The sequence below is a fragment of the Strongylocentrotus purpuratus genome, unplaced genomic scaffold, assembly GCF_000002235.5.
Source record: "Strongylocentrotus purpuratus isolate Spur 01 unplaced genomic scaffold, Spur_5.0 spur5_scaffold_7, whole genome shotgun sequence".
NCBI lineage: Eukaryota > Metazoa > Echinodermata > Echinoidea > Camarodonta > Strongylocentrotidae > Strongylocentrotus > Strongylocentrotus purpuratus.
In genome coordinates this window covers 16,779,816-16,792,705 of record NW_022145613.1, presented here as the reverse complement: position 1 = coordinate 16,792,705, position 12,890 = coordinate 16,779,816, and the positions used below count along the sequence as shown (strand labels likewise).

General features: G+C 37.9%; 2 protein-coding genes across 10 annotated transcripts in view; both read left to right on the top strand.

The window, feature by feature from the left end:
• Nucleotides 1-3,740: 3,740 nt before the first annotated feature.
• The window catches only part of LOC589897 (pumilio homolog 2), a 39,874-nt gene continuing 30,724 nt past the window's right edge, over nucleotides 3,741-12,890 (top strand). For 7 of the 8 annotated variants that reach the window (XM_030974204.1, XM_030974201.1, XM_030974206.1 and 4 more), the window contains exon 1: nucleotides 3,741-3,836. The gene's annotated coding sequence lies outside the window, so the exon portion shown is untranslated. Of the gene's footprint in view, nucleotides 3,876-12,890 lie in introns of all 8 variants that reach the window. The other variant, XM_030974200.1, reaches the window with a different exon arrangement.
• LOC115919822 lies at nucleotides 6,065-12,797 on the top strand. 2 transcript variants are annotated; one of them, XM_030974210.1, is made up of 5 exons: nucleotides 6,066-6,803; nucleotides 7,876-8,018; nucleotides 8,281-8,349; nucleotides 8,971-9,066; nucleotides 9,864-12,797. In XM_030974210.1, the coding sequence occupies exons 3-5, from the start codon at nucleotides 8,291-8,293 to the stop codon at nucleotides 10,126-10,128; spliced, it is 420 nt and encodes a 139-aa protein (XP_030830070.1). In that variant the 5' UTR covers nucleotides 6,066-6,803; nucleotides 7,876-8,018; nucleotides 8,281-8,290; the 3' UTR covers nucleotides 10,129-12,797. The 2 variants fall into 2 exon arrangements, with proteins under 2 accessions (XP_030830071.1, XP_030830070.1); XM_030974211.1 differs by lacking the exon at nucleotides 7,876-8,018 and having other exon boundaries at nucleotides 6,065-6,803.

Below are 12,890 nucleotides of genomic sequence, written 5' to 3'. Positions count from 1 at the left end.
CATTTTACTTAACAAGTCATGTCATTATATATATATATATATATATATATATATAAAGATAAAAATAATTAGAATATGTCATTTAGAAATGATAAATGATTATACTTAGGTTGATCAGGACTGAAATGTAATGATGTGATATGATTTTGTTCAAGTTCTACTGCTTCTAATAGTACTACATTGCTTCTGACTGTTCCTACTTTTATTCATTCTTATTGCCTTAAAACTAAATGTTTTTAATTCCTAGATTCCTCTTTGTAAAACTTCTGTGTAAAAGCATACAAATATACCATATTCATACATTTTGCCTTGAGAATTTTTCAAATTTTATGTGGAAGGTTAACAAGTATAGTACTTAAAAAAATGTTGATTTATATAGGAAAATAAGTAAATATAAGCATAAATAAGCATGCAAATATTTTAGCACTCTTTTGACTATTGTTCATCCACCCAGTTCCAATAGACAATGGATAATTGAAGGACTTTTCCTCCTTTATTTTATGCATTCCTTTTTTATTTAGATCATCCATTTTTCTTCTGGATTTAATTTTCTGAAATAAGATTCAAATTTTATTTCTCTCTCTCTCTCTCTCTCTCTCTCTCTCTCTATCCATTGCTCAATTCTTCCTTTACTTTTCTACCCATTGTCTCTCTTCCGTGCCATTCTCACCTTCCCTTTCTTTCTCCTCTTCTCTCTAGATTCCATTTCAAAACAGGAATTTTTTTATTTTTCATCTTTTATCCCAATGATTACCTTGCCACAATGTTGATTTCCTTGAAGTGTTTCGTATAATTTCCAGATAATTTTCATTATTTAATAATCTGAGTGCCTTATACATGTATAATGTGAAATAAATTGAATACAGATAATAAAGGAGTTTTTTTTTCCTCACTTTTGAAGTATGCAATGGAAGGATGAAACACCAGTAACATGACAAATTACTGAGATCAAAATAATATATGTAATTAGTGAATTAAGAATAGATGGACCCCTACCCACCCTCACTTTAGATTTTTTAATGTTTATACTATTTTTGTTTTATTGGGGTAGTGAGCACTTTTTTTTTTTTTTTTTTGTCCTCAAAAATTTTTCAATTTGCACCCCCCCCCCCTTGAGCGCCAGGGGGGGGGGGGCCCAACCCCCAAAAAAGGTAAAAATCACGTGATTTTACATGATTTTTTTCTCAAGGGGGGGGGGGGGGCCGGGCCCCCCGGGCCCCCCTGGATCCGCCACTGGAATATGATACGAGGAGAGATGAGTACGGCGTATGACGAAGAGACATTTAAATAAAAATGAAGACATTGTTAATGTCATATAAGCTGAGAGGAGGATGGAGAGAGAGAGAGAAAAAAAAGGAGACCAATGCAAGTCACAAGAGGAAGAGGGGAGGAAAAGGGGAAAGAGTGTTGAATTTTCTTTAACAATTTGATATATTTGGATACCCCTGTGGTTGTATTTTAAGCACTAAAACAGTTATCCCCTACAACACTTCTGCTTTCGAGCAAATTGCTCCCGGTAAATTTCAAACATTTCAAATAGCGCCTATATAAGGCCATTCCATGGTAGCTGCGACCAATGAAATCTAAGAATATGCAGTTCTGAAATACAATTTCCAAACGGGATTAGCAAATCGGTCGATTGTAGTAAAACAAAAAAAAACATTGTTTTAAAGCTTTAGTAATATCAGTCTTGAGAGGGCGCTATACAATACAAAGAGTTTATTATTTACAATTTCATAACTTTAGACTCGATTTCAACCGCGACAACGATCACTGAATATTGTAGGATCGCATATGCTTCCAATATGTTCATTTGAATCAAATTCATGACCCCATTTGCCTTTAAAATTAGGAGCACATTTTATGATGAAAAGGGGGCACATATCCAAAGGGAAGAGGACACTTATCAGAAAGGAAAAAGACCACATGTCAAAGTAAAAAGGGGAATTATCAGCGGTGAAAAGGGGGCACTTCTCACTCCTGATAAGGGGCACTATACCCAGAGATGAAAAAAATAATGAGAACGGAAAAGGGGCACTCATTACAAAGGAAAAGAGGCAGAAGGAAAATGGCACTAATTAGAAAGGATAAGTGGCACGTGTCAAAATAAAAGGGGCACTCAATACAAATAAAAGGGGCACTTATAAAAATGAAAAGAGCCTGGGTACAAATGAGAAGATGCAATTGTCAAAGTAAAAGGGACACATCTCATTTAAAATGAAACACTTACAAGAGGTGACTTAAGGGACACTCTTCAGAAATAGTAAGTGGCACTTCTGGTACCTATAACAAAAAAGGGTCACTCGCCAGATATGAATGGGGGGGGGGGCATTTATGAGATTGGAAGGGTCGAAATGGTACTCGTAAGGATAGAAAGGGGGCATGAACTGATTACAAATAAAACTGGGCACTTGTCGAAGGTAAAGGTTACCTATGAGATTTTAATAGAGGCATCGATCAATGACGTGTCAGAAGGGGCATTTATGAGAAGGGGGAAGTGGCTCTTTAAAAAAAGAAAAGGGGAATTTATCAGAAGGAAAAAAGGCACTTATAAGAAGGAAAAAGGGCACTAATTAGAATAAAAAGGGGGCACGTGTTTAAAATTATAAAGGGGCACTTATCTATCAGAGGTGAGAAGTAGCACTCATCAAAGATGAAAAGGGGCACTTATCAGAAGGGCAAGGGGCACTTATTTCAAAAGAAAAGGGCATTTGTTAAAGTAAAATGAGCACCTCCCAGATTTGAAATTAACATAGAGAATAAAATGCATGTATACTGTAGGTATGAAATATATAACTTTAAAATCTCTTTAAAACTACCTTCCATGAAAATGCACAACGTTCACGTTCATGTTTCTTTATACATACATTGGCTCCACAATTTTAGCCTTTAGCTTTGATACTGTCATTATGATACTAAAAACTTATTAAAACTTTCCTCTCCTTCCTCTTTTCTTTTTTCTCTTTCTCTTCTCTTTAATTCTTTTCCTCAAGTTTATTTTTTCCTTCTTTCCCTTTCTCTCTCATTTCCCCTCCCCCTCTTTTCATTTTGTCCGACGGCAGCGCAATTTTCAGTATAGGTGGGGGTGTAATTGCGCCCCAGCACCCCCCCCCCCCGTAAGCGACGCCCCTTGTCTCATATGCCCTTATAGCTATCATCACTTTCACATTTATAGCTCAATTACTAGACCAACGGCTCGCGAGATCGACAGCCCAAGAGACGGACATCTTCTTTATCTTCTCTTATATTACGTTTTGTCGGGGTCTATATATTCGTGAACTATAATTTTGTAATTCTTTGTTTTGTCGGTTTCGTGAGATGCCGGGTCTATATGATGACCCCAACAAAAATATGCTGGTCGAGGCATCAGGATTTTATAATCGGTCATGTAGGCATATATAGGTAAACTGCAGCTATAGCTTCTTTTTTTGTTCGGGGGGGGGGGGGCGGCTGTAATTTACTTTCACTCGTGTCAGAACAAGAACATAAAGTTGTGGCGGGGCACATTTGGGCTCGATTTTGTCGCATCATGTCCCCCACGGGGTCCCCCTCTTGTAACATAACGGGATGTGTGAATAATGCATTACTATGTGAAATAACGCAGTTAGTATGACATTTAACAAAATAATTTGGAAATTTTAAACCTGAATAGAAAGAGGAAGAAGATTGGCAGAAAGTGTACGAATTTGTATCACATAGTTTTTACATGACGTCACTTACAACAATCCGATTTTGGTCAAGCACATGGCACCCATAATGCACTACGGTTCAAAATGTCGCCCGCTGTAGCAGCAGCTATTATTGTCGAGATGTTGTCATAATCGGGCTGCATCGCAGTAAGTATTGGTGATCGACATTTGTAAATTTGTGAGCAGGTACATGGTAGTATGATTTATATTTCTTCATACATCATTTATTTTCGTTTCAAAGTGTTACATATAAAAATGGTCGCAACTTCGGGGCCTTACACGCTTTTTTGTTATGATCGAGTTCTGTAAACAATGGCAGCTATGTGTGGATTGCGTATTATACTTGTTACTTGTAGTTGTATGTATGTGCATAGGCGCCTGTGTGTTGTGGACCTACCACGAACGCGAATGACTCATTGAACTCTGTAAATTAGATGAAGATATAGTTCGGACGCCGTCCAAAGCCTGAGAGTGAGACAGAGTCTTTAGATCTACGCTGTTTTATAATGTGTAGGGTCTAGTTAACCCTGTTATAAAATTGAAAGCCATGTTTGCAAGGTAATAGACCTAGAGTAAAGTACCCGGTTTTCGGCCACTTAAGACAAAATCCTATTTATTGGACTCTTTACTTCCTATTTATTATCATTTCTTGTTCAAATCATGAAGCAAATATTATTATTATTTAAACAAAAAAAGAATCCCCAAAAAAAATCACGAATTGCCATGACAATATTCATTTCAATTTTCACTGTTTTGGAGCCGGTTATCGGCCGAGCGTTTCAGTTTACGGCCGCATGTACAAAGTCAATAGGAAGCGCTCGCGCGCGCCGTGCGTTTCTGCGCTGATGTATAGCACAAGCGGGCGGAGCAGGTATCCCACGCCGGAGCTCCCGGGTGCTCGCCTAGCCGAATACAGGCACAGCGGTGATCGGAAGTTGGAATCTGAATTAGACAGACATATCGTGTGTGCGTCGCGGTGTGCGGCTGCATTGATTTAATACATGCGATGAGATACTTTTGAGCTTGCGACCAGCACAAAATCGGGCTCTATATCTGAAAAATACTTGAAATAAAGCTCATTTTATGGCACCCATATTTCTTACATACACGCGTAAGAAACTCGATTTTTCAGATTTGGGTAGCGGGACCGCCGATTACATCGCTAAAATGTGATATTTTAGGATATATTTTTCATTGCAAATGTGGTTCTTCAGTGACACTGGCATGGTATGGTATGTGTGGGATACGTGTTATGCTATTATGCGATGTATTTTAAAGTGATTTTACCATGTATCCAACCAATTGGCCGAAAACCGGAGCTGACCGATTACCGGGTACTTTACTCTAGATCTATTTACAATTGATTGGATTGATGTAAAAAAAAAAGTGTTGGCCAGAACAAAACATGTCCTTGACTCCTTGTCCTTGGTGCCTGGTGGACTTGGCTTAGGCTTAGACTAGGTCTACTCGTTAGGACTTGGGACACTCAATTTTCCATTTGTAGCAGCATTTACTTTAAGTGTAGGAAAATGAGTGGCGCTTGTTCACAACTGTGACCAGACAGGAGGGGCGCTGGTCGGAGAATAAGGATCGTCTTCATAAATGCGGACAGACGCGTCCCAAAAACAGTCCGTGCGTTGGGGATGCGATAAAAGGATTCCGCAATGATGCTCTTTGATGCATTTCACATTGACTCATTTTGCACAGAGACTTTCACGTTGTGGACGATAAATCTTTGTGAAGACAGACTAGACTGCCAATATTGAGACGGTGAACTGGGGCCAGGGGTATTTTATTACTCGTAATCCATTTTTCACATTGCCAACCGCAGAGCTACCACGTGTCACGCATTAGGCGTGACATCACGCATTACAAGGGTCTGAAAACGGCTCTCACGCACGGCGCGCGCGCTAGATTTAAAAAAAACGCCATAGGCCTACGTGTGTTATACCCTCATTAAAATGTCATGCATTGCCGATCTTTGAACTTGGCGTCTCTGCAACCGCAGAGCGCTGAAGAAGAAAAAAAATGTGAACGATGCTTATTTTTAAGGACACGATTTGTTAGCATTTACGAGAATATCTTCGTTTATAGGGACGACCCTCATTCTTGGACGAGCCCCTTCTCAGGCTAATGTCTACTGGTGACCCTGACTGTTTGGACCTGTGACTTTGGTGTGGCGATACCAAACTATAACACACTAAAAATCTAAATCTTCTACAATTGTAAAAATAATGGACATGATTTAAATGTTGTTGTGTTTCTTGCCTGTTTCATGTCAATTTTCTTATCTTTCGAGTATTTGTCCTAAAAACGAAGACATTGGTGGGGTAGAGTGCCCAGTATTCGGTCACTTAAAGGTATAGTTGAGTATTGGTAATTTCCAAAGTGCCCCTCCAAAACAAATTTGGTTTATTTCAGTACCATATGAAAGATCATCGAAAAAAACATGGGAGATGATAATAATTCCAAATCAAATGCTCTAATTGTTGTGCAATTTGCTTTCAAAACATTATATAAAAGTGTTTGACGTCCGGACATCACTTTTGACTTTCGACGGTTTATTTTTTGAATTTACGTGTTTAGCTCCCTCTATGTCATTTAACAACCAGCGTATTTACAACGAGTGTTTGAGTTCGTTGGTACGTACAGTACTACAGGTAGCTAGCAGGCGGGTATCCGACCGCGCGCTAGTAATACAGCTGATCAATTCCAATACGCTGCTTTCACGTAAAGTATAACACACACAGCTCATATCAGATTATCACCGGCGCCGATCGAACGCTAGACAGCTACAGACAAGCTTTGATTGAAATACGATAACGAGATCGAGATTGGAAAAGGAGCTCGAGGTCACGGACGATGGCCGACTCGGACTCAGCTAGTGCTAAGCCTAAGGACAAGGCTAAGGCTACGCTAAATCGGAATAAGACTAAGTAAGACGGTAAGAGGAAGGAGAGAAACAAGCAATGGCAGCTCGACCATCCGGCCCAGAGGAGGCGCGGGAGTGGCTGTGAACAAGGCCAGGGTACGGCGGAGAAACTTCGCGAGCTGCAGGCGGCCTTCTCGTTGCCGAGTCTAGAGGATGCAATAGACATGCCAGCTCACTGAGAGGTAAGTTGAAATGATATACGCCCCACTGCATTGGGTAGGCCTACCGTTTTAATTTGATCTAGTCTAGAGACTAGATGCATGGAATCGGCAAATTTAAGAAATTACGTTTTGTTATCTCTTGCCTTGGATTTTTAATTCAGATTTCATGAATCATATGATATTGATAGTCTAGCCTAGGTCTACAGTAGACCGAAAGCTTCAGTCTCTATATCGTCGGTTGTTCCACTGAGACTACGTCTGGCTCCACTAGACCTCCGGATGAATTTGGTTCAAATGAAAATATTGGAAGCATATGCGATCCTACAATATTCAGTGAACGTTGTCGCGTTGAAATCGAGTCTAAAGTGATGAAATTGTAAATAATAATCTCTTTATGGGGTATACTATAACTCTCTCTCAAGGTCAATATATTAATTCAGCTATACAACAAGCTACAATTGACCGATTGGCTATTACCTTTTTGAAATTATATATCACAACTACATATTCCGGGATTTTTATGGTAGCAGCTACCGTTGTACGACCGTAGGCGCTATTTTAAATTTATCAAAATTTACCGGGAGCACCGGTAAATTTTTATATTCAATTTTTTTCGAAAGCAGAAGTGTTTTAGGAGCTAAATTTTCTATTGCTTATAATACTTCCACAGGGGCATCCAAATATATCAAAATTGTAAAGAATCACTATCCACCCAATTTTCAAAATTTCCCAAAACTTTGTAATAGACCCTACCTTTAATGTCCCTCGTTACAACTGCAGTTTTCTTTGTAATGATGACGTGCAGGGCTAGTCAACCGGGTAAACATCCTGCTCTTTTTAAAAGTCGACAAGGTTATACTATAGCTTGCTTGAGATGTGACTGTCTCATCTATATTTATCTCTACCAAAGAGTGTCTCAACTTCACATACATGACAGAGAACCAATGCATCAGTTATTAGTCATGCAAATTCCAAATCTGGCTAGCTGTGATAATTATTAGAGAATGCCATCTTCAAAATAATTTCTTTTGGTGATTTAAAATCTGAATGTTATTTACTTTGTGAATGACTTTCGTTTCTTCACTTTTTACAGATATGAAGAACAGACAACACAATCCATCCCCAGCGAAGAAATTCCAAGCAGCAGTAGGGGAATTAGCAGGTGAATAGTACAAGTCACCTTTGACCGCAAATTCATGGAGAACTTGGCCTACTCTGCTGATTTGCTCGCTTCAGGTAGGATTCTGTATACATGTACGAAAGGCTCTGTAAATTGAGAGGAATTTAATGAGAATGCGTTCATTACGTACATGTTTGCAAGATTGAGCTCTTTTTCGGTTATGACCTATAAAATTGGGACATATCAGCAGGTCAAGATAATGCATCTTATTTGCTCATGTGTATGACATGGGATTTTCAATATTGATTTTGTGGTATGAAAATAATGAAATGCCCTATCATTTATATCAGTTTTTATTTTGTTTTCATAATTCCTTAGGCACACCAGCATGCTCGAGTGTTTCCACAACCATATACTGATGTATGCTTCCAAGCGGTATTCCTTTGAGTAAGTATTTTTAGTATCATTTTGTATGTTTGAAGTAAGATTGTGGAAAAGTTGAAACATATCATTACAGTACGGTTACAGTTACAATATCATATTTTGAAGCAAATAGCAAAGTTAATGAGAAATTATGAATGACATCTATATAAATGCTGAAATCACTTTTGGATGCATGCAGAGTCTTGAAACAGCAGACTTTGTATCGTACTTGTGTCGGTACCTGATGTTAAGTCAAGTTGGAGTGGTTGTAGCAGGGAAATGTAACTACCTTTAATTAAGAGTCAATAATTTACAACACAAATCCAGAACTGAAGTGAATGGCTCGTATTCACAAAGGAGGTTTGTACAAACCATGGTTTGGCCAAGGTTTACATCTATGGAATGCCATTTGTAAACTGATGGAGAAGGAATGTAAACTCCATACTTGTTAACAATGTTAATTTACAATTTACGGTATGCGAGCAGCATTCCATAGATGTAAACCATCGTCAAACCATGGTTTGTACAAACCTCCTACAAACCTCCTTTGTGACTACGGGCCAATGAGTCTGAGATTTGTCTAAAGCATTTACTATTCATTCATCATGGTAGTGGTAATACCAATTGTTTGTCTTATCCATCCAGCTACCCAGCAAACCGGGCAAGGAATTTGCTTGCGGTCATCGACTACATGGCACACAAGGACAGGCCCGACCAGATTGATGAACAAGGCAATACAAAGTGAGTGGAAATTAGAAAGAAAAAAAGGTTTTCTTTTCTTTCTTGTTTTTCCTATTTTTATTTGTACATTTTTTTTTAGATGGACAAGGCAATCCAAAGTGGGTGGAGTAAAAAAACAAAAACATGATTTTTTGTTTTCCCTGTGTAGTTGGACAGGGCAATCCGAATTGGCAGTTCTTTCCCATGAAATTTATCAATTTTGGGGAAATTATTAAATATCTAATTGTCCTTCCTGGGAACGCCCCTTTTAAATCGCCAAAATATGACGTCATCTAAAGAAGTTGTCCCTGTACACGACGCACATCTAAATTATGTAGATGACGGACTGTAAGCTGATGGTTTGTCAATCATGCTGCTGATTTTGGACCCTAAATGCGGACTTGGATTCAGTGTAATAATATACTTGGTGTGTAATGCAAGGTTCTGGAGTCATCAAAATCATCATAAATTTGGCAGAGTTTTGGTAAAGTAACAATCACTTACACAGAAAGATGTATATGGGACAACACACATGGTGTCGGCCTGTCGGGGCTAGTACTACCCTGATTTCCTTATCTTTCTATGCTCATTACTCAGCCAGTATACATTTTCTTCCAAAATTGTTTGGCACATGACATTTATTTGTAATCTTGAACATTCAGTGTAAGTTTCGTTAGATTCTGTGAGAATTCATTTTCTTTTTTTACCAGAACTCAAGTTTATCTTTAAGAGATATGAATCATTTCCAATTGACAAGAATGAGTGTGCATATAATGCAACTTGTTACATTTTGCATGTTCTTTTATTTTATGATACAGATATGTTGCAGTATGGTCAAAGCGTGCCAACAACTACGTGGCCCGGAAGGAGAAGGTCCCCAAGACCTACCCCTACATGTATGTACAAGGACTCATCGGTGCGATACTGGAACGCAGAGAACAGGACCAAGGACCACTGTTCTCGAAGGCTGTTCTGCTCCCTGATGACCCTAGACACACAAGGCCACGGCTTGCACCATTTCCTCCACCACAAGTTGATGTGATCCTAGCCAGGAGACTAGGCCGATTAGAGAAATCCATGTAATCCTCTGTAGTGAACATTTGGGATTGTCCGACTTGAGAACTGCTTTTTTTCGAGCAGAGACTAAGGGATCCAAATGGCGTCCTTCCGTCCATCCTCCGTGACTGTACACAAATTTGAATGAAGTCTAATGTGAAATCTTACCTGCAAAAATCAATTAGGGTTGCTAACTTTCCAACCCTGCATCTGTTTGTAACCATACTTGATTGGTAGATGCCCTTTATTGGCCTCCATGATATTCTGGAGTTGAAGGTCACATAAGTAGGTCAAAGGTCAAATGAGGTTCATTGTTGCATGATTGCATGCAAGACTCTTAATCGCCTCGATTTAATTTGTCCATGTGGCATGTTTTTAGGCTATCTTGAGGATTGGTTGGAACTTAACATTTTGGACTCATTTGGTTGCTAATGATTTTGTGGTCCGGAGGTGAAAGATTGCATGGCTTAGCATTACGAGCATGTATTCTTGATATGTCAGAGACCCTTTGACAAAATACCACCAAACTTGATACTAGAGTGTCCCTGGGGATCATGGGGATGTGGTTATCTGGAGAAAAAAAATCACATAACACATGATATACATGTACCAGAAATAAATTGTTATTGTTGCTAGATTAGCCACCATGCTTGGCACTTGTATATTGTATTACAATAAGAGGTTGGCAAGTTTACAAATGGAAGAAATGTAGGAATATAAAAGACAAATTGTGACATCAGTGTATAAAAGCTCTATGTGATTTATACAATTCATAATTTGTGATAAAATCAGTGCTTGCTCATGTGGAAATGGTGGATATTTCAATTTGTATCTATTTGGCAACCTATATTCCTTGAAGAAGTTACGGTAGTAATTATAAAATTTACAGCCAAGAGGTCAAACCATGAGTCAACAATGTGTTTGGTTTTAGTGACTGTGCATGTAACTGAGGTGACAGTCGATCATGAAAAAGACTATACTTCGGAACCTGTTGAAAATCAACATGGACAGAAGAAAGATTTGTAGAATATCTTATTGTAAATAGTCTTCATTTTTTGTTTAATGCAATCAATGTGACTAAAATAATGCAAGCGAAAAAGAGAAATGATCACAAGACAGCAAAACAGTTGGTTTCATGCATCATTTGAATCAATGAACGTGAATCAGCTCAACGCCAAAGTATTGCGGTTCAAGGTTATACCATCAAGAGATATGCTGCCTGTAACTACTTTGTAGTTTGAAAGGGTGTATAAAGGAATAAGGATACAGTTGGGCAGGCGAGTCTTTCTGTTGGTCCATTGTAAAAAACTGGGTCAAATTTTTTCCAATTTTTTTGCAAATTGTAATAAAACTTGGTATACCGATTGACCCGAGGGTGTGCAAGACACATTTGTTGTGTCTGTCTGTTAAGGTACCTCCATGGTAACCAAGCTTTGCACAAAGAATACAATTTTGTTTTAATAATCTTGTGGAGCATATTCTTTCCAAGTTTTAGCAATTTTATAGTTTTGGTATCTTTGATGAGGCATTATAATAACAGTATAAAACTCAATGCATGTGGAGTGTGTAAAATAAGTATGTGAGCAAACTATTGGAAGTAGTTTGATCGATTCATATGAAACTCAGTACACACAACGCAGAATTGTCTTTTGTGTGCGTATAGGACATGACCAGTTTTGAAATGTCTGTGCTATTTTTTTGAAAAACCTTATGTTGGATGTTAATCACTTGAGGTGATATTCATAGTCGAGCATTAGGGAAGATGAAAGACATATATGTACCTAACTATACTTAATTTTGTGCTGAAACTGATATGATTCAGGATTTGAGATCGATAAGGAGTATGTATACATGTATACTCGTACACATTAAGGAAAAGAATCACTCAGACAATTTTTAAAGCATTTATATATAAAGTAAGATGTGAAACTTAAAAGATAAAACCAGTTATGGTCATGCGACTGCATTGTGAAAGGATTGTTGTGGAATCGATCAGAAAAGGTTGATCATCTAGCATATAAGTCTTGGTGTGTACTGCAAGGTTCTAGAATCATCGAAATGATAAAAAAATTGGCCCAGTCTTGGTAAAGTTACAAGCACTGTACACAGAAAGATGTATATGGGACTACGCACAAGTGCGCGACACATGCGTTATATCTATCAAGTCCAAATAGATATAATAATTTACCAAATATATCAATTAGTAGGCAGTTTCTCGGCAAAATTTGTATGATCACGTACTAGTCAAAACATTGTGTGCGGGCAAGCACTGAATCAAATGACCGGGGTAATAGTATATTTGTCAAGCGCGTAGAAACATTACTGTTATAGATACTTTTCTTTGGTAAACTTATCTACACATTGCCTATAGAGTATGTCAAGTTTTTATGAAAGACACAAGATAAGATGTATATAAATAAGCAGTAACTAATAAGTAACAAGACATGGTGGTATACAAATAAAGTATATTGCTCCTTCTTAATGACGACGGTTAAAGTTGTCATAGCGATAGATGCTAAATAAAAATGTGCCTTTTTTAATACACATGATCTGTTTGTATGCAATGGTTGAAATCAACATCACGTTTAAATATTGCCTTCAGTACAGCAATTATAATTTGTATTCATCTCAATAATGTTGTGTAAATTTAACTGTTAGTTATGGCCGAATAAAGCTTTCAATGTACACCATAAAAATATGTTATGTATCTTCATTTTAGCATTACTATAATTATATTAAAATCTTATGTCTTTACACATTTACAAGTTATCACGTACTGACGTAGGTCA

Bases quoted from the DNA above. Each gene is read 5' to 3' on its own strand.
- LOC115919822 (XM_030974211.1), top strand. From the start codon at position 8,291: ATGCTCGAGTGTTTCCACAACCATATACTGATGTATGCTTCCAAGCGG. The intron at 8,350-8,970 runs GTAAGTATTTTT...TTATCCATCCAG, and splicing joins TCCAAGCGGTATTCCTTTGA to CTACCCAGCAAACCGGGCAA. The intron at 9,067-9,863 runs GTGAGTGGAAAT...TTTATGATACAG, and splicing joins GATGAACAAGGCAATACAAA to ATATGTTGCAGTATGGTCAA.